This window comes from Leptodactylus fuscus, chromosome 6 (genome assembly GCF_031893055.1).
Source record: "Leptodactylus fuscus isolate aLepFus1 chromosome 6, aLepFus1.hap2, whole genome shotgun sequence".
Classification (NCBI taxonomy): domain Eukaryota; kingdom Metazoa; phylum Chordata; class Amphibia; order Anura; family Leptodactylidae; genus Leptodactylus; species Leptodactylus fuscus.
The window spans coordinates 52,848,683-52,869,575 of record NC_134270.1 but is presented as its reverse complement, the minus strand read 5'-3'; the positions used below and the strand labels follow the sequence as shown (position 1 = coordinate 52,869,575).

Genomic DNA, 20,893 nt, shown 5'->3' with positions numbered 1-20,893 from the left:
AGACAACAGAGGGAGACGGGGAGTGGGATTATGAAGGACCAGGAGGGAAGAGGGTGCGGAAATCAGCGGAGTAATAAAAGTGGTTCCAGAGTAGCCAAGTCTGCTGGTGTGTCCCTGTGTCAGGGCAAAGTTGGGCCATCAGGTCTTCCATGGAGCGGAAGTGTAGGAATTCCTTCAGCCAGGAGAGGAGTGTAGGGGGGGGTCTGAAATTTCCACAGCCGGGGGATAACTGTCCTAGCCGCCACCAACATAAAACCAAGAAGCCTGCGGGTGGACTTCCTAAACTCGCGGGAGAAAATTGAGAGGAGCAGTTGAGCGGGGTCATCATCCAGATCTACTCCCGTGACTTGATGTATCACCTGCCTAACCCCAGACCAAAAAGGGTGCAAGAGGGAACATCTCCACCAGATGTGGGCCATCGTACCCCGACCAGAGAGACACATCCAGCACCTGTCAGACGTAGAAGGGTAGATGGCATGGAGAAGAGTCAGAACTCTATACCATCACGAGAGAATTTTATAATTAGTTTCCTGTGCCCTACAGATGGAAAATTTGTGACAGGCTTGGAAGGCAGATGACAACACACCCAGCAGAAATGAGATTCCCAACCCCCAACAAAAGCAGGCAAGGGGGCCTCCGAGTCCTCCACAAGTCTATCATAGAGAAGGGAGACAGTTTGTGCGGGAGCTACAGAGGAAAGACATAGATGTTAAAGAGGGAGCAAGGGTCTGAGGAGATCGTTAGAGAGCTTGAGAGAGAAGTAAAAGTAAGAAAGCTGAGAGTAGTGCCAACACGCAGAGACAGAGTCAGGCGACGGCGACCGGGCCAGCAGTTCCGCACAAGGGAGAAGCGAAGAGACCGACGTGACTTGACATGTCGAAGACGGAGAACTGGACCCCCGACAACGTGGTCTAGGAATGGCAAGTCCAAGGCAGCCGGAAAGTCTGGGTTACCCGAGATAGGAGTCAGTGGATCATCATTCCTAAAGAGTTTCCTCATTTCCCCATATATACGGCACACTCCAAGCGTTTGGCGCGCCACAAAGGGAAGCGGACAAACTTTGTCATCAGTCCAAGACCTCTTATGAAGCCAAGGGAGAGCAGTGACAGGAAGGGTACACCTCCCATTGACTTCAATGTGTAGTGCACGTAAGACGGCACCCATTGAAGTCAATGGGATTCAGTTTTATACCGCTCACTGACATGTGTTTACGTGTCAGAATGAGCGGTGCGTTACTCCGTGGGAATTAATCCTAATTGTAACAAGAATAATGACATGGCTAATGAAAAGTAATCATTAAACAACAGGAAGTGCCAGCTTATTTTTAGGCTTAATGGTCAGAGTGAAAACTGCAGGGATACAGGATTTTTTTTTTTTTTAAATAGTGAGTTTGAAAAAAGAAAAATACAACCAAAAATGTATTTTATTCTAAACACGGGACTTGATTCATCACTCACTTTCTAGTGAAACATTCACTTTTAAGCAAATGCCCCAACATGTGACACGTGATTTTCACTTCTCATATAACGCCAGTCAGAAAATAAAATATTGTATAATTAATTATATATTTAGTTTGTTACATATTTCCATATTCATAGGAAGTCAGTCAATCACTAACTTAATAAATTAGAGGATATTTGCAGCTTCTGACTGACCATGGTTGTCAGTCATTTGTGAAGGAGTCAGAGTAGGTTTGTGGAAAAAGAGTGTTGTTATAGTCTGTGGTTTGGCCTACCAAATTCCCAACCTTGACTGATATTCCATGCATCATAGAGGAACTACCATGATACAGACAGGATTAAGGATGAGGACTGGTCAATGCATATACCATTTATGACGGCATCACGCACATAGCCATAGTAGGACTCCAGAGATGTAATACAACATACAAGCCTATAGGCCAAAACAATACCCCTGTAGGCCTCAGGCATACCCAATCCCTTGTAATAATATTACTACATAAACAGGAAAGAACAATCCAGATCTACAGAAAATAAAATTGTCTACTTTAATGTCTTACAGATGAAAATCCAGGAAAAACAGAACTACATACCGTATTTTTTGGACTATAAGACGCACTTTTTTTCCCCAAAAGTTTTGGGGAAAAGAAGGGTGCGTCTTATAGTCTGAAGGTGGCGCCTGGCATCCGCTGTACTAGAGAGGCGGAAGCCGGCAAGTGATAGACCCCATTACAGGTGCCGGGGCCTGAGACATCGCTGCGCTCCTCTGCCCTGCATGAAGCCAGCAGCGGCAGGGGCTCCTCCGTCCCCCCGCCGCTGGCTTCATGCAGGGCAGCGATGTCTCAGGCCCCGGCACCTGTGCTGGCGTCTATCCCTCCCCGGCATCCGCCTCTCTAGTACAGCGGATGCCGGGTCAGTATCCGTGGCCCCTTCTCCCCCGGGGCCGGTCCCCACCGGCCCCGTACCTGTAAAGTTGCAGGCCGGCTCCTGCGCGGCGATATCGCAGGAGCCGACCTGTTCGGGTGACAGCCGGGAGCCTAATGAGGCTCCCCGGCCTGTCACGGCTATATTAGTATTGCGGCTGGTCTCTATGACCAGCCGTAATACTAATAGAATGTCCCATAGACGGCAATACAGTTGTATTGCCGTCTATGGGACTTGCGATCAAGTGACCGCAGGTTCAAGCCCCCGGGGGGGAATAAAATAGTAAAAAAAAAAAAAAAAAAAAGCTTTAAAAATATGAAATAAATAAAAGTTCTAAATCACCTCCTGTTTTTTTTTCAATACAAGGTGATCTAAGCAATAGATATCCCCCAAAATGGTATAACTAAAAAGTACAGCTGGCCCCGCAAAAAAACCGCTCTATGCATCCCCGTACAGCTGCAGGGTCACCTGTCAATGTGGCCTTGCAGCTGTTGCAAAACTACAACTCCCATATATTAAATATTTTACCAGTTTTTGCTTCAAATTTTTTTTTCCCTATTTTCCTCCTCTAAAACCTAGGTGCGTCTTATAGTCCGAAAAATACGGTACTTCAAACTACTTGCATCCTAACTTATGACATGTCTGACTACTGGAATACAAATAGACGATGACTAATGAACTAACCAAAATTATCATCTGTAATAGTGACCATGTGATCTGTATCATTCAATACACACACCGCTGTCTGACGTATGCTGGTTGCACAGCCCCAAAGTTCAAAGTCAGCGTTTTGGACTATCTAGGTTATGTCACAAATCCAAATACATGCAATATTCGGAACGCTGAAAGAAGCGTCATGGAAGATCAAGTAAATATTTTAGAGCATTCGCCATTGAAGGCTCTACAAATCAATACAGGGAGTGACTTAAGACATACTTTATTGACTGGAGAGGTGTTTTGGATCTATTATTTAAATACACGCATACCCAAAGGCTTGAGTATGAGACGCGAACGGACGTTCCATTATTAAGATCTGAGTTTTTGATTATCCACTTGTAACAATGGCGCTGGAGGAACAAGTCTTCTCCTTCTGTATGTTGTTATTGGAGAGTTGTGTTGGGGCCATATTGTTTGAGAAACATACTACTTATTGGTTTTGTATCTTCACGATTGTGAAGGTTTTTTTTAATCACATATGTATTGGATTGTATTAGTTTCCATCTTCTATGAGAACCTCTGATAGATGCTGCAAAGTAAGAATGTGCTCAAAAATAGAAGTGGTATTAGTTTATTTTTGTCAATTAACAAAATGTAAAGTTAATGAAATAGTCATTGAGTTGTCTGTCAACTCCTCTATATACCAAAGTATTCTGGGATCAAACGTGATAAATTCCTTATCAAGTATTTTTATATACACTGGAGAAATAGAACCTTTTTTTTTTTTTGCAAAAATGGATAACCCCTCAATTCACTAGGGTTTCCCAGGCTACATAATTGATCAGCAGGGGTCTAACAACTCGGTCACCAGCCGATCAGCTGCTTGAATGGGCTGCAGCGTCTTCACTACTTACCAAGTACGCCACTGTACATTTGTACAGTGACTGGTTGCTATCACAGATCAGCCCATTCACTTGAGTGGGACTGAGCTGTGATCAGGCCATGTGATTGATGAATGTGATGTCACATGGCCTGTGAAGCGATAGAGGCACTCTGGGACTTCAGACAGCTGATCCACAGAGGTCCCAGGCACTGGTCCCCAGGGATCCTCAATTGATGACCTATCCTGAGGATAGGTCATCACTAATGTCCATCATGATGTTCAAGGTATAGTCAATGGGAATTGACACAGATGGGGGAGGGGGGCTTCATCTTTGTCCATCATTCTAATGCTGTAAAAGTCCATTGCTCTCATCCATCCTAGGATAAAAGATGAGAGCAATGGTGTTTTTCAGCACTAGTGACCAATGACAGATGAGAGCAACAGACATTCAAAACAACAATGAAAGCATCTCCTTATCCAGACCAGATTTCATAGACAGTACTTCAGTTTTCGCATATATTAATCATATTGGCCAACTTCTTTGAGAAGACCACCCACCTAGAAGACCACTTTTTTATACAATTTTGGGTGGTTGTTTCAAAAAATGTTTCACTGTAAATGTTATATCTCCCGAAATTCCAGAAGACACTTTGAGTGATATTTACGAACCAAACACCCCAGAATTAGTGCAACATGTGCCGAAAACTATCTAACTTGACTTGTGCCACCCTCATCAGAGTTTTAGACACTTGTACAACACGGGGTGTGTGGATTTAAGGGAAATAGGTGTTGCTCAGTGGAAAATGGGCGTGGCCTAGTTGTACCAAAATGTTATTGTATTTTTATGGTGTACACCAAATCAACTAATAGGAGGAGCAGGTTAGGCAGTCTACTAATGTGACAGAGAATCAGACATGAGAATAAATCTGGTGCCGCTAAGGACTGTGCAGTTTAACTTTTCGTTGCCTTAGATAGGTGAGTAACAAAGTTTTTGGTTTTTTTTAATGTTTTTCTCCCCCTGGGTCTCCGATTATTATACTCTGGGGTCTGAAAAGACCCCAGAGTATAATAATTGTTTATGGGTGTCCACAGTGGGACATAATACTGTGTGCAGGAGCCACTATGGGGTACAATACTGTGTGCAGGGACCACTATGGGGGATAATACAGTGTGGAGGGGCCACTATGGGGTATAATACTGTGTGCAGGAGCCACTATGGGGTACAATACTGTGTGCAGGGGCCACTATGGGGGATAATACAGTGTGGAGGGGCCACTATGGGGTATAATACTGTGTGCAGGGGCCACTATGGGGGATAATACTGTGTGCAGGGCCACTAAGGGAAATAATACTGTGTGCAGGGCCACTAAGGGACATAATACTGTGTCCAGGGCCACTAAGGGACATAATACTGTGTGCAGGGACCACTATGGGACATAATACTGTGTGCAGGGACCACTATGGGACATAATACTGTGTGCAGGGGCCACTATGGGGCATAATACTGTGTGCAGGGGCCACTATGGGGGATAATACTGTGTGCAGGGGCCACTATGGGGGATAATACTGTGTGCAGGGGCCACTATGGGGGATAATACTGTGTACAGGGGCCACTATGGGGGATAATACTGTGTACAGGGCCACTAAGGGACATAATACTGTGTGCAGGGACAACTATGGGACATAATACTGTGTGCAGGGACCACTATGGGACATAATACTGTGTGCAGGGGCCACTATGGGGCATAATACTGTGTGCAGGGGCCACTATGGGGGATAATACTGTGTACAGGGGCCACTATGGGGGATAATACTGTGTGCAGGGGCCACTATGGGGGATAATACTGTGTGAAGGGGCCACTATGGGGCATAATAGAGCGCGCAAAAATGCATAGGAGGGGGTCGGTCGAGGACTTCGGCGTCAGTGTCGGTGGGGGAGCCCATGTCAAAAGTTCACCATGGGGCCCTGCCATTCCTAGTTACACCACTGCATACCTGAATTCATGGATAGTTTTAGAAGTGTAGGTAGCAGAGCTGCGTTTGGCACTTGGTACAATACATATTCATGTTTTACACATGATCATTTAATGACAAATTCATCCCTGCTACTTCAGTGCACCAGTATGAAGCCGCATATTGTCAACCCATGGCATAGTTAAAATGAAGTAACTTCACTCACAGCGATGCCATAAGTGAAAGCAAATGCAATTATGACCCATAGTGTATAATGAGATTACATACAATATTGCAGCGTAAGCCTCTTAGCTACAGATATCAGCGCAAGGAATTCATTATCGATATAAATTGCATCATTACATACGATACCCACAACTCATGATTCATTTTTGGACACCACCTTACAGTCAGATGAGGGTGCAAAAAAAATAAATAAAAAAAAATATATAACCAGCGTGCCCGTACGTCCCCCACAGATCAGGAAGGTCGCGGCTCCTGAATAACATAATCAGCTAAATGTCTTCGTCTTTCATCCTAGATGGAAACGTTCTGGCCCTGGGCCACTGCCCCATTCAACCCTTAAATTATAACTGGTGTATCTTATTCAATCTCATCTCTTGACTTGGCAGCGGAGTCTCGGTTCTTTGCTGGGCCCGGCGCTCTGGAATAAAAGAGGAGAGGTCTCTCTGGAGAAGACCCGGCTGTCTGATAACTGACTCTTCTCCTCTCTGAATCTAATTAAGGGTCTTTGGATGAATCGCTGCTTTTTTGCATTTCCATTTGGTTACACTCCACTGTATTTTAGGTCTCACAGGTGGCTCGAGACTGCTCTCCAGAGTCTCATGTTAAACCATGTCAGCAGTTCTGCTTGAGCGCAGCCTTTGAAGTTGGAGCGAGAGCTTCCACAGTCTCATTTTCTATACTGTGGGTGACTTTCACATCGGCTTTTCAATGTTAATCTGACATTCTTCAGTCTCAGCAGTACCAAACGCTTGTTAAAGATGCAGTATTTATATACTCACTAAAAATTACAGACAGAGCTGGGAACACTTAAAGGGACACTAAACCTTGAGATGAATGAGAAACACTCAGAAGGAGAACACCTATTTATCAGTCGCCAAAGATATTCTGCAAGCTCCAGAAACAGTCTTGAAGGAATCTGGCAGACAAAACAAGCGTCCTTTCTCCTACTGGGCCTATCTATCTTCAGTATGGGAGGAGCGAAACGGCAGGGCTTTGCTGAAAAAAGTGGGCTGGTCAATGAGAGTGAGGATTGTGCAGCAGCCTGAAAGTAATCAACCTAAGCCCCGCCCCTTTACCCTCAAATTATTGCTTCATACGCATCAGCACTGGAGGAAGTATAATGGAGTGAATGCTCCGACACTTGGTTCTTAAGTCTCCCGACTACACTAGCAATGGATGGTATTATGTACATATATAATTATATTTAGTGTCTCTAACTACAGTAACAACATTCTAGCTCATCTTAAGCCATTTGGAAATGCCTGGTGAGACCTGATACTGTTGTTGGGGGAGGAGGTATATGGATTCTTATTGCAGTACAGAATTTTTTATGCAAGTTTGCCTTTGGCTACATAGAGTCTGTGCAATTAGCTGCAAATGCATTCTCCAGAAACCACATTTTATACCTGCTACATTACAGCAGGAAATCAGCTATTTATATGACGGGTCATTGGCTATCACATCCAGGGAATAATGGAAAGAAAAAGGAAGTGCCAGATTATATCCCAAACATCAACCTGTGCATATATATATGTAAATAGGCGTCTGCTCATTGCTTATATACACCCCTCTATATATACACATAAATCCCAATGTTGTTTCTAATCTTGAACTCCTTACATTAGAATACACTCAGTCTATCTTGTGTCTGTCTCGTATCGGTCTCACGTCCTGCTCATATCTCGCATCCCTCTTTCTCTTTGATATCCATTTTGCGTCTGTCTATACATAAAAATTCCAATGTAATTTCTAATCTTGAACTCCTTACATTGGAACAACATCTGTCTTTTGCCTGTGTCGCACATCTCTCTCGTTCTCACTTGTATCAATCTCTTTATCTTTACAAATAAAACCCAATGTAGTTTCTAATCCTGAACTTCTAACGCCAGGTTCACACTAGAGTTGCCTCTCCATTGTTTTGGATCGTCAGAAGATCAGAACAATTAAAACAGTGGTAACACATGGAGCCTGACTATAATGGGGTCCAATAGGGGTCTGTTGTTTTAAAACTGAAATCATTGGAAGAAAAAGTCCTCCATGCAGGAGTTTTAACTCCACCAATTTCAAGTGGACACTGTGACTGGGTCTCCAATGGAAATTCTGGCACAGCCTTACATTGGAAAAACATCTGGTCTATCTTGTGTCTGTGTCTCACACCTCTCTTTTTCTCAAGTATCTGTCTCATGCCTCTCTTTCTCTCTCTCTCTCATGGTCAGGGGATAACACTCCTTGAGGAGAGAGCACCTTTGCAAGCGTATGGAGACTTACAAAGCCATTTTCGCTCAACTAGGGGATTATGGGGAATATGCAAATCGGTTTCCCAGGATGTAATTAGGAAACAGTGCCTCTGTACGCTGCTTGTTAGGACAGCCCTTTAACATCATGCATGACTTTTTCAATAAGCCTAATAACATAATGGGGGGGTTATTGCCAAACCAGTATATCCATTCCTTGACCCTTGTCTAAAGTCTCTCACCCAGCCAAACCAGTTTCCCTACGCTGTGTTGATGAGATCCAACCAGATCAAAACAGAGCTGTCCTCAGCTGGGATTCTGTTCCTTTTGGAATGGATATACTAGTTTGGCAATAACCCCGCATCATGTTATTAGGATTATTGAAAAAGTCATGCATGATGTTAAGGGGGCTGTCCTAACAAGCAGCGTACAGAGGCACTGTTTCCTAATTACATCCTGGGAAACAGATTTGCATATTGTATCTCTCATGTCAGTCTTGCTTCCCTCATGTATGAGTTTCTCGTCTTTCTCTCTCGAGTCCATCTTGTGCCTTTTTCCCTCTCTTTTCCGTATTGCACCTCTCTCAAATATTTCTCGTATCAGTCTTGTGTTTCTCTTTCATATTCCATGTTTCACAAAACCCAATGTCATTTCTATTCTTGAACTCCTTACATTGGGCACCATCTGTCTTATCTTGTGTCTGTCTCGTGTCCATCTCATTTCTCTCTCTTGCTTTTGTAACCATCTTATGTCTATCTATTTATCACATATCTAAGCCAATCCCAGTCACATCTATACTATTCTCTCTGTATGTTAGTCAATGCCATCAGTATGTACATGTACGGTACAAACAAAACCTACTGTATTCTGTAGTCACTGGAACACTTCCGAATAAAATAAAAGCTGAAGCTGCACACAAAGGGTGGACAACATCTCACCTATTCTGGATATATGACACATTATTAATAAGTTGTAATGCTCCCTTTAAATACACCTACGAGACAATAAGTGTTCCCCCAGATGACCGTACTTAGAGGGCAGGCACAGAGAAATACAAGCTGCCAGGCTGCAGCCATTTTTAGCGCTTTGCTTTTATGGATTTGATTTCCCTGATCAGATAATTTCTCTCGGGCAAGTTGAGCATATTAGGCTTTCTCTAGAAGTTACTAACTAGTGGCCTCGGGGGCCTTGGTAATAATTGATACCCCCTTAATCACCTAAACAGATACGGGGCTTGTTGTACAACATGAGAGGCTGAGCGCTGGAAGAAGATCCCATTAGTTTTGTCCTTCACACAGAGGCAGCGATGTATAAAACCTTTTGTGTCTGACAGGATGGTAGACAGCCATAATTATATAAACACCAGTTTGCAAACTACCTTTCCGTCCTGTTTGGCAATTTATATTCATAATGTGCTGCGTGTGCGTTTTCTTGTTTGTTCGCTCGGGCGGATGTAGTGTTTATTTTCCACGGTGCTTACCTCTCCCCATCCCTTGGCCGAGGTCACTCGTCTCAAAGCTAAGTTTATTGATCCGCCCCCATTGCCATTGTGAGTGGAGGCGCTCCCGGAGAGAATGGCCGTGTCTGTTGCGGTTAGTGGAGCCTGGTAGTAAAAGAAAAAAAAATGCTGATAAATATTTCAGAAAAGAAAAAAAATAATATTCATCATCCCACATATGCACCCTTAGATTTAGGGGCAACTTCCAAGGCGTTTCATTGACTGAGAACCAGGATCAAAAAGTTTTGTTCTGGTGCCTGCGCCAAACACCAATTCACAAAAACTAATTTGGTTGTTGGAATAAGGTTGTACGGACCATACATTTCTGCATGACTCTTCAGAAGTCACTAACGTGAGTCTATAACAAGGACCTGAAGAGCATGTGCAAAAAATGTCGATTTCTCTGCAGCGCCACAATAGGGGAAACTAAGTATTACATAATGTCTAGTGCAAACAATGGGTTGAACATGCAACATATGAACATGCTGGGTTCTCCATCATTAGAGACTCTTTGTATTACCACATTTTGATCTGGCTAATAGTTGAGAGTCTTTAATGAAGGATCCCCTTTATAAACCCTAAATTCCCTTGGCTAAGACATGAATGCACGATCCTGAAACTTCAGCAGTGCAGCAATATAAGAACACTGAATCCCTTCCATTTTCAGGTGGTTCATTTCTTATATAAAGTGCCACCCTTGTCCACCAATTGTGTGTGGCCCTGCAGCTCAACCCCCTTCACTTTGATGGAGACAAGCTGCAACTCCAAACACAACCACTGGACAAGTGTGGCGCTGTTTCTGAAAGAAAACATCTGCATTCCCTTATCCTGGCCAACAACTTTATGGTAGGCCTGGGGTGTAGGTATTGTGACCTTAGCACTCCGACTTTATTACATCTAGTTGATCATGTGCACAGGAAACCCAAGTTTAGCCCTCAGCCATTACATTCTTGTTCTGTGCCGTTTCAGGCAGGACCTTCTGACTTCTAGGCGGCCGTGTGCACAGGAAGCCTGAGTCTAGCCCTCAGCCATTGCATTCTCGCTCTGTGCCGTCTCATGCAGATGAGTCTCCGGCTAAGCTAATAATTGAATCTCCTTTATAAATAAAGATGAGCCCGTGGTAAATAAAAATAAAACTTCAGCATCACTTAGATGCAATGTGGGGCTGCTATGCCTTGCAAATTCAGATATATTTTTATATGGAGAGAAATTAGCTGTGCGTACCTCAATAGACTGCGAGATGTGCATACGGTTAATTTCAATCTGGGGAAAGCCACTTCCTGGCAGGTCTTCAAAATCTTCATCATAGCGATCAAACAGCTCCGTGGCATCTACGCCAACACTAATTGTCCCCTGAGAGGCGAGAAATAAGAAATGGAGGGAAAATAAGGGGAAATAAATACATTTAAAGTCAGTAGGAACAACAGAGTTTATGCCGGATAAAAGTGTACTTAGAAGCGAGCAGGGCCATTGCCTGACGCTAACTTGTATCAAGAGGTAGTGAAGAACATCTATGGGACAACTCAAGTACTTGTTAGTAATTATATAAGACTGCACAGGTCTGCGCCAGCTGTGAACGCAGGGAAGGAATATATATATATATATATATATTTTTATGTGATGGCAAAAAACGTGCAAAGAAAAAAGAAAAGACAAAAACAATTACAATTTACCGGTATACAGAAAAATATATGAAAAAAAGCAACCGGTCTGTTTCAGATTATTGCAGACACGGTAGTAAGTAGAGTTTGGAAAAGGGGCAAGGAAAGTCCAAAATCTTCAACCGAGGCTCTCTCTTAGGGCCCGTTCCCATGGAATAAGGCTGCGCTCATTCTGACACGTAAACACGTCAGAGTGAGCGCTTCAAAACAGAATCCCATTTACTTCAATGGGTTCCGTTTAATGCGCGTAACACATTGAAATCAATGGGTTAAAAAGCCTACCATTGATTTCAATGTGTAGCACACGTAAGGTGGAACTCATTGAAGTCAAAGGGATTCTGTTTTGAAGCGCTCACTCTGACATGTGTTTACGTGACAGAATGAGCGCAGCATTACTCCGTGGGAACGGTCCCTTACTTAGATTTTTTTTTAAAAAAAATGCCTTTATGTGGAAAATCTCTTTAAAGGGGTTGTCCCAATAAATACACTTATACTGTGAATAGGGAATAAGTGTCACATCACATCACTGGGGTCCACAACTAGTGGGTATCTCAGTGATCAGGAGAAGAGGGGTGTGTGTGTGTGTGTGTGTGGGGGGGGGGGGGAGATGGAGTCCCCCATTAACCCTCCTTGTGAATGAAACCCCAGTATGCTTGTGTGATCAGTGCTCCACTGTTATGGGACTGCTGTAATAATAATATCTGTAAGTAATATCTGTATAAGCAAGTCAAAAAACTAAAATAAATAAGATTGCATTCCCAGCAGCACCATAGCAGTGAATGGAGTGCCTGTCGTCATACAAGCACGCTGACCCTTTATTCACGTGGCGGGACTTAGTCCTCCGCTCTCCTGACCACTGAAGGTCTAACTGCTGGATAGGGGATAAGTGTCTTTAATGGAACAACCCCTTTAAGTGTCTTCAGCACAGATGAATTCATCATAAGAGCTCACTTACATGTTTGCAGTGTAGTATTCATTTAGCAATGCCACCTGGTCAGCAATGTATATTTCCTGCTGGTAACATGACATATCACTTATACCGTCCTATGTAGCAGGCGCTGGGAGGCTGAATACATTACATGTGTATTGGATTTTTAATGGTCATGCACTAGATAGCACTGTACCTGGATAGGGATTTCCAGTACATACAGGTAAGACATGAGTTTACCAAAGTTTAAACTTTGTTTAGTATATGACGGTTTACTACAACCTACTGTATATTTTCATTCATGTATTAAAACTATTGTGCAACGTTTCCGCAATAATACATGTGTCTTTTTAATGCTATTATAGGTTATAAATAAATTGGCAAAAAAAGAAGCAAATAAGTGAATGTGCCATTAAAATGAATGTTTTATTGTGCTCTCCTTTCCACTGGACCATTTTTGTATAAGGAGTTGTATGGCTTTGGGTAGTCACGGGATGGGCTACAGACTGGAATAGCCGCATATGCCTTATTTACTTATACGTGGGCTAGTCATATTTTTCTTTACCCATTATATGTGCTGTACATATTATCATGAGGCCTACACTTCTCTGCTTTGTGTCTCAGAATCACTGGAGCGGGGTCAACGAGACATGGGCAGTAGTGTTGAGTGATTAGTATTCGATCGAATACCTTGCGGCCATAGGAATGTTCCTAAGCGGCTGAACACCAAGGGGTTAAGACCACTGAATATTCGATGCACTTAACCTCTTAGTGTTCGGCCGCTTACACGCATTCCTATGGCAGCCAGGTATTCGATCGAATACTACTCGCTCAACACTAATGGGCAGCACAAAGATCATCCATGTGTCGATTTAACATGGACCCCGCTCTTGCACACATACCCATACAGGATGAACATAGGTGTTTTGGGGATCAGCAGGGGTCATGGGAAACCATGAATAGATCAGGTACACAAAATTGCAAAGGTTCCATAGAGTAAAACAGAACTTTTTGCATTCCGTTGTCCTTTAAAAAGTTGAGAAAATAAAAAAAAAAAAATGAAAAAAAAAATAGTTGGGTAAGATGGATCAGCAAAGCAACAGCCATTAAAAGAAATGAGGCGCGCTAAATCCAGTCAACTGATTAACTTTGCAGCCAAGGGAACGTCGACAACACATTATGGTGCCATGCAGCTTAATGGTATTGCTTCCTTCACTTCTTTACAGTGGTTGTGGCCTTTCCGAAGACGACGCTCTCAGCTTAAGCGGGGAGAAAAGGTTAACAATTCATCACGCCGCCCCCTCCCCGCCGGATTCAATTATGACGAATGTTATACCCAAATTAATCCACGTAGTCTACTCCGCGTGATTAGCCGCACTATTTATAGGACATTTTTCAAGACTCGATCCCCTGGCCTAGACCTTGCCTCGTATCTCGCTAGTTTACAAGCTGCTGGGAAAACACTTGTGGGAATTCACATTTCCATTTGTACTCATTATATCTTCCATGTGGGTGAGGTTATTCTTCCTTCTCAGCTGCTGCAAACTTATCTTAAAGTTTCCCTGTACAAAGAGGAGGCGCCACGTTCATTGGTTTGTGAAATGCTCGCCCCTTTAAAAAATGCATTTACTACAAGGCTTCAGAATCCGTACATTTTGTGCATTTATTTCCCACCCCCTCTAAGACTATCATTTAATAGTGACTGTTTTTTATTTGATTTTAAGGGTAGCTATTCCATTGAGGATGCACTTCATAGTAGCAGGCTGTAGATGGCGCCAGTTGCACTGCCATCCATGACTTCTAGTGTCAATGTACATGTGGAGTGGTGACTACAAACTTTTACAGTCACGGCATCTGTAGGGCACACAATTGATCTGGCAATGCCATTATTTTGGTTGTAACTAAGTCAGAGCAGAACAACGCTGAAAAACAAAACAGATCTGAACAGAATCTTAGCCCCCCACCCCAAGGCTGGGCATATAGCAAATCCTCCTGATACCTATTACGCTACCCATAGCCTTTTAGGGGGACTCTGGACTAGTGACCAGTATACAAGCAGTTATAGAGAGTGGCTCACACTGACCAACCCTTGTGGGTGTTGGGGATGAACACCTGCATGGCACCTACCAACACCACTAATCCTACTCAGTCATTCCAAAAAGAATAGAAGTTGATGCAAACTAGGGTCCACTAGTCAAGTGGGAGGTAACAGTGCATGCATACAGCACACAGAGAAACCACAGTGTTACCGCCCACTTGGCTAACGCACCAGCACTAGAAGGGCTTATATATTTGGAATGGATTCAGATAAACCAAACACCAACCGTGTTGCACGAAAGAAAAGATTCTATTTCTACCTGGACTATATCCAGAGATAGCACTGGTTGAAAATACAGTTGTGATTGCTATACGTGTATATAGCTGTCTACAGATATCCCATCTCCTCTTACATAGGACACCAGAAACAAGTTTCTACACTTTATAGTAAAATGGAAATAGTTACAAACTTCTTGTATATGTTGTCTTTGGCTAGAATCGAACCCAGGACTCCAGCGTAGCAAGTCAAATGGTGCTAACCACTGACACTGTAGGTTCATACCTGCTTGGGTTTCCGTTTTTTGGGTATGCTTGGGGACTGAAAAAATGGAATAATGGGGTCTGCTGGGTTTCCGCTGAAAAAACGCAAGCAGGAATATTCTCTCCGCATTTTTTAAGTGGAATAGGTGAAGGAATCCCCAGATGGAAAAAGAGTGCTGGTGTGAACCCAGCCTGAGCCACCGTGCTGCATTATACACAAGTCCGTACACCATGCACAATGAGAAGCAAGTACAGCTCATAAAGAAATGCAGGATTTCACAGAAAGGAGCCAAAACTTGTTAAAAGTATATTACAAAATGTATAATGATACAATTACTGCCAAAAAATCTAAATTGAATGCATGGCCTTTAGTCTCTGCAAGGCAACAAAGTATAGTATTAGTATAGTATTGAATTTCCATTAAAGGCAACCAATAATAGGTCATAATGTACAGTCACCAAACTTTTCAGAGACTCTGAAAAGCATGGAAATCTACTTTGTTATGCCATGTATATCCCATCAGCCCCCTATCTTATGCTATAAGCCTGAGAGCTCTGTAGCTCTGACATTATGTCCATGAAGCAGGCAGCCCAGGATGAACAGTGCTGTATCTCTATTTCAGGTCGGGAATTCTGTATGGTATTGTGGGGTTCAGCATTAAAAGTGAAGATGAATAGTGTTAAAATGACCAGTGACACCAGCACGCATTGCTGCATCTACATGGAATCCATAAGGACTTGTGGAGGAGTCTTGAGGAAAGTAAAGCCACAAACACTAAAAACTTTCAAATCTTTTGGCTGAAGCAAAAACATTGTTGGCTCTGGATGACTTATGTTCCATATAAAAACCAATACATGAAAATAGATCATCTCCCCTCCCCCCAGGAGACAGGCGCACCACTGAGGCATTACGAGACCATTCACTTGGGTAACTCTGACAAATACGAGGCTCCTGTCTGCGGAGTACTTATGAATCTTCACCATCGTCTACAAGGCTTGCGAGACAACACTCCATCACAGGCTCAGTTATGTGAAGGAATCCATGAAGCGCACAGCCTCGCAAGTACTTATGGCCGAGACAAAGAGGATGCTGCTGTTATGTGGGGGTTAAACCCGATTCAAAGCCAAGGAGTCCATCAAGTGTATTGTAATTAAAGGGACACTCCCCTTAAAAAAAAAAAAAACCCTCAACCCCTACAATTACACTGGCTTGAAGGCCTATAAGCTTCCTAAAGCTGGAAAATACAACAAATACGGTAAATTTTTAATATATGTTGTGTTCCTATTTCTTACTTTTTTCTACATCTTTGCTTGCTGTAAGTGAATGGAAACCTATCCATAGGCTAAAAACAAACCAATTGTATCTATTGTAGACAATCCTATATGAGCAAATTATAACACCACAAAGCTCCTGTAAGTGACAATTTGTTACAATGTATCAGTGCAGGTAGGCTACACCTGGAGTGCAGACTGTTCAGCTCATAGACAATTGTCTAGACTAGATGTTGTCACACAAAGTAAACTCAGCAAGACCTTTAGGGTAAGTTCACAGGGGGTGACCGAAAAGACGGCTCCCACTAAAATCAATGGGAGCAGGTCAGGTCTTTTTTCCGGGAGCAGCGCTACATATTCTTTTTTTTTGGGCGGAATCACCTCGCGACACCTCCCTCCCGACTAGGCTCATTCATTTGGGCCTAATCCAGAGCAGAGTGCGCGAATGGATGCTGATGCACTGCACGGTATCCAGTCGCAGCTACCGTATTTTGGTCCGGAAACTGAGGTGGCCTCCGCCTCAGGTTCTGGACCAAAAAACCCTGTGTGAACTTACCCTTAGGGTCCATTTACATGGAGAAAAATGGTGAGGAATTTGGCGTGCTATATCAGCGCTGGAAAAAAGCCTCCCATTGACTTGCTACCAGAAAAAGGAACCCATTGAAGTCAATGGGAGGCTTTTTTTCGGCGCTGAAATTCCACACCAAATTCCTCACCATTTTCCTCCATGTGAATGGACCCTTACTCAGACCCACGTCCAACCTGACTGTAGTCAGGACTGGTGATGGTCAAAGCTCCCATTCACTTCAATGGGGCACCAGAGACAAAAGAGTGAAGGAGTTCAGCTGTCTCTGGCACTCCCACTGAAGTGAATGGGAGCCCCAACCAACACCTCTGCTTAGGTTGAATGTGGAGTGGAACAATTGTTGAGATTACTTTGTTGGACATCCCCTTTAAGCAAGTTCAGACATTGAAAAGTGACCAATTATTTTGGTGTACTTTACACACAAGGATAAGGCAGAGAGTGATGTCACAGTGCAGAAATAATGCCCATTATGACATCAAAGAATACGCAAAAATATTTAATTACAGATTGTAGATTTGTTTCTATATACCTTTGTACAGTATAAGGCAGACTTCTACATTATTCCATACCACATGCTTATATCTAGCTATACGTATACACATATACAAGCCATGTGTACTTTCATAAGTAATACCTCCATATCCTGGTTATATATGATCTGTGAGTTTTGCACTTTGTCTTTCAGATCAAACACAACTTGTCTCTCTTCTGCCGTCTCCCCGGGGCCGTCCTCCTTTAATACTGTGTTACAGCGCAGAGCAGCGCTGCTGAAAACACTAAGAAATTAGCTGCCAATCTCCTTGGCAGTGTGTCAGCTTGTAAACCTTCAGTCCCATGGAGAACCCTTAACTCAACAGATTATTTATTGTTACAAGGAACCCGCCTAAACCATCTCTATCGCTTTCCTTCAAAAATCTGAATACTTGGCAATAGTGGACCCTGCACTGAAACTTGAAAAAACTGTAGTTTCCCCTGGGATTGTGACCCTCTGCGCCCAGTGGCATCATGGTCGGAGATAACAGCAAATCCAGGTGGCAAATGCTATGCAATACTATCACAATGCAATGCTGCTTACCATAGTAATCTGACTGCTTAGAAAAGCATTGGGCTAATTGTGTAAACTACATCTACTATGTGATCTTTTACAATCTCCAGAACTGGAGAGCAATTTTATACAGTCACTTGTCTGAGTATGACACTAGTTAAGTTTTTGGTTTAAGAACAAAATTCCAGAGTGACTGTAAATACTGACATTTCAGTGAGAAGGGAGAGAAATAACACTATATACAACATCATAGGTGGATTAATAAGTATGAGAGCTACCCCCAGTCTCTACTTTAGTGTAGTATACGCCACATTCATCTACAGGGCGTCTGTACACCCTTATTGATGAATCCATCATGAGTTTTTAAAGGCCGGGCAGGATCTGGTGTTGCAGGATCTGGGGGGCTTGTGTTTGGCTACAAATAAGTTTTTTTTAATGCCAATCACTGATAAATCTAATGTGAAATGCTTTGAGTCACCCATTGAACACAATACGATAATATATTTAGAAAAAATTTTGTTGTCAGATATGATGTAATATGAAGATATGAAGCCATTAAGTCATTGGTTAAACAACCAAAATAAAACTAAAAATCAAACGACAAATCTTGGCCAAAAAAGGGAATAATAAGACTCCTTACACATTAGCAAACAATCTTCAGAATGACAGATGCAAATGAAGCCCAAAAGATGCCATTGTCTATAATAAGGTCCATTAGATTCCAGCCTATCATTTGGTCGGGACAAAAAGTCCTACACGTAGAACTTCTTCAACCATGATTTTTAATGGATTCTGTGACATATGCTCTTTACGGAGCCTCCGATGTAGATGTGAACATAGCCCGGGTCCGAGATAAGTGTCCGATCGGGGGAAAATCTGAGCGCTGGAACCCCCAGCTATCATGAGAACATGGGTTCTCAAGTTCCCTGCGCACATACAGCTTTATTGTGAATGAGTGACTACCCTAACCTCTCCCCATCCCCATTTATAGGACTGATGAAGATAGCCAAGAATAGCACTAAATAAAGCAGTGGTCACACTGTTCCATTCACACGGGGCATTGGGGGACCCCTGTCGTCAGATTCTTATCCCCTATTTCTGTGGATAGGGGATATGTGTTGCTAGTGGAAAATCCTCTTTAATGTATTAGGCCTGATTCAGATCTGTGTTCGGTTTTCTGTTAGGGGAGTCCACCTGGGGACCGCCCGAACGGAATACTGACCGCTTTAAAAAAGCAGTGAGCAATGAAAGCACATGGACCCCATAGACTATAATGGGGTCCATGTGTTTTCCACGCGGTGTCCGCACAAGACATACGGAGAGAAAAGTACTTCACGCCTCAAACACATAGGCCCCATTATGGGGTCCCCACCCTGAACAGAATACTGAACGCAGACATGAACCAGGCCTCAGCTGGAAAAACAAAAATATAACCACAAGCTGCTACAATGTGGAAACCATACTGTTACAGCACATACTGGCAGGAATAAGCGTTACACGTCTGATACGCAGGTAAAGTTCTGTTTTGAGTTGGAGTATTTCTTTAAAATAGTAGTAATAGAAAAAAACTTTCAAAAAAATAAATTGGCCATAAAACAAAATAGAATAATAAAACGGAAAGCGGTTAATGGCGACTGGACATTTGACTGTTAATGTGAACAAACAGCAGGAGCTGAGTGCACAAGACATTCTGCAGCAGTGAATTAAAATTTCAAATAAATGTAATGGTTATTGCCGATAATGCAAATGAATGATCTTGATAAAGACAGTGCAATTCGAGGAATTGGCATACTGGGGCCCATTTGTAGGAAGTCACAGCAGGAGAAAAACCTGTGCATCAGCAAATCGAAGAGAGTGAGGAAATTGACAAAGTTGTGCTTAGAAAGGCGAGCGGCAGGTGTTGTGTTACAAGGGCAGGAAGGAAAGAAGAAGCCGGGGATATACAAAGGGAAGGAGCCCGCAGCTCCTGAGACCTGCTGTCATAGCGAGTCTCATAACACCGGTGAACCCGACTTCAGAAGGCTGAGAAAAACAGAAAATGTCAATATGTTCTAACAGAAGAACCACCTGCATAAAACAAAGGTTATCAGATAGGCAACGATATTCACATGTCCCTGAGAGGGAGGCGTAGCGCTGCTTAATTTGATCGATTTTCTTTACAGGACGCTAAAAAAGATGGGTGACCACCCACGTAGTGACTATTCAGCTTTCCGAGAAAGAAATAAAACAACTGACTTGAATATTTTTTTATTTTAAACAATGTGAAGTATACTGCTGCTTTCCACTTTCCTTTGTTCTGTGGTGAACTGTGGAAGGTCAGAGATACTGGACAGTAGGGAGAAAACTACATTTCCCATAATGCAATCCATTTTGTGATCTCAGGATAGGTTCATATCTGCGCTGAAGTCTCCGTAGTAGAGAAAAGCTGGCGGGGAGACTTGGAGGACTTTTCTCTCTGCCGGTTTCAGTATAAAACCCGACAGACCCCTATGGGGTCCACAACATTATTAGCAGACGGACTCTCTGTCTTTCGTATCCTCATGTGAACCCGAACAAGAACGGAAAGATGAACGCTAGTGTGAACCTAGCAGAAGTGTGGCTGTCTTCACAGGTTATAGAGAACTTTGAACACAGCTTTGTCTGTGACTGGAGAAGATAAAAATCAGCATAGGCAAGACAGCAAAAACTCCCAGTAATATTACATCACTTACATATAAAACGAAGCTGTGGCGTCACAATTCAGCTTCACTTACTAAGGCCTGGGTTCACATTGCGGTCAGGGATTCAAAAATGCGGAGAGAAAAGCACCACAAGCAACACTTTTCTCTTCACATTGTTCGAGTGCAAACTGCACGGACTCCATTAAAGCTAGGGGAGTAACTACCGTGGTAGCGGCTGTCACAAGGCCTGGGACATTAGGGGGTCGGGCAGCAGCCGCTACAGGTTTTTAATTTTTTTAGCAGGTATTGA

The 20,893-nt window shown here is 43.0% G+C and overlaps 1 protein-coding gene across 1 annotated transcript in view; it reads right to left on the bottom strand.

Moving 5' to 3' along the window:
• DNAJC11 (DnaJ heat shock protein family (Hsp40) member C11) overlaps positions 1 to 20,893 on the bottom strand; it is a 107,679-nt gene that overhangs the window by 28,663 nt on the left and 58,123 nt on the right. Inside the window, exons 5-6 of the mRNA XM_075279939.1 lie at positions 11,080 to 11,208; positions 9,838 to 9,960 (exon numbers count right to left, since the gene is read on the bottom strand). Coding sequence (XP_075136040.1) covers positions 9,838 to 9,960; positions 11,080 to 11,208 — 252 coding nt within the window. The remainder of the gene's footprint in view (positions 1 to 9,837; positions 9,961 to 11,079; positions 11,209 to 20,893) is intronic.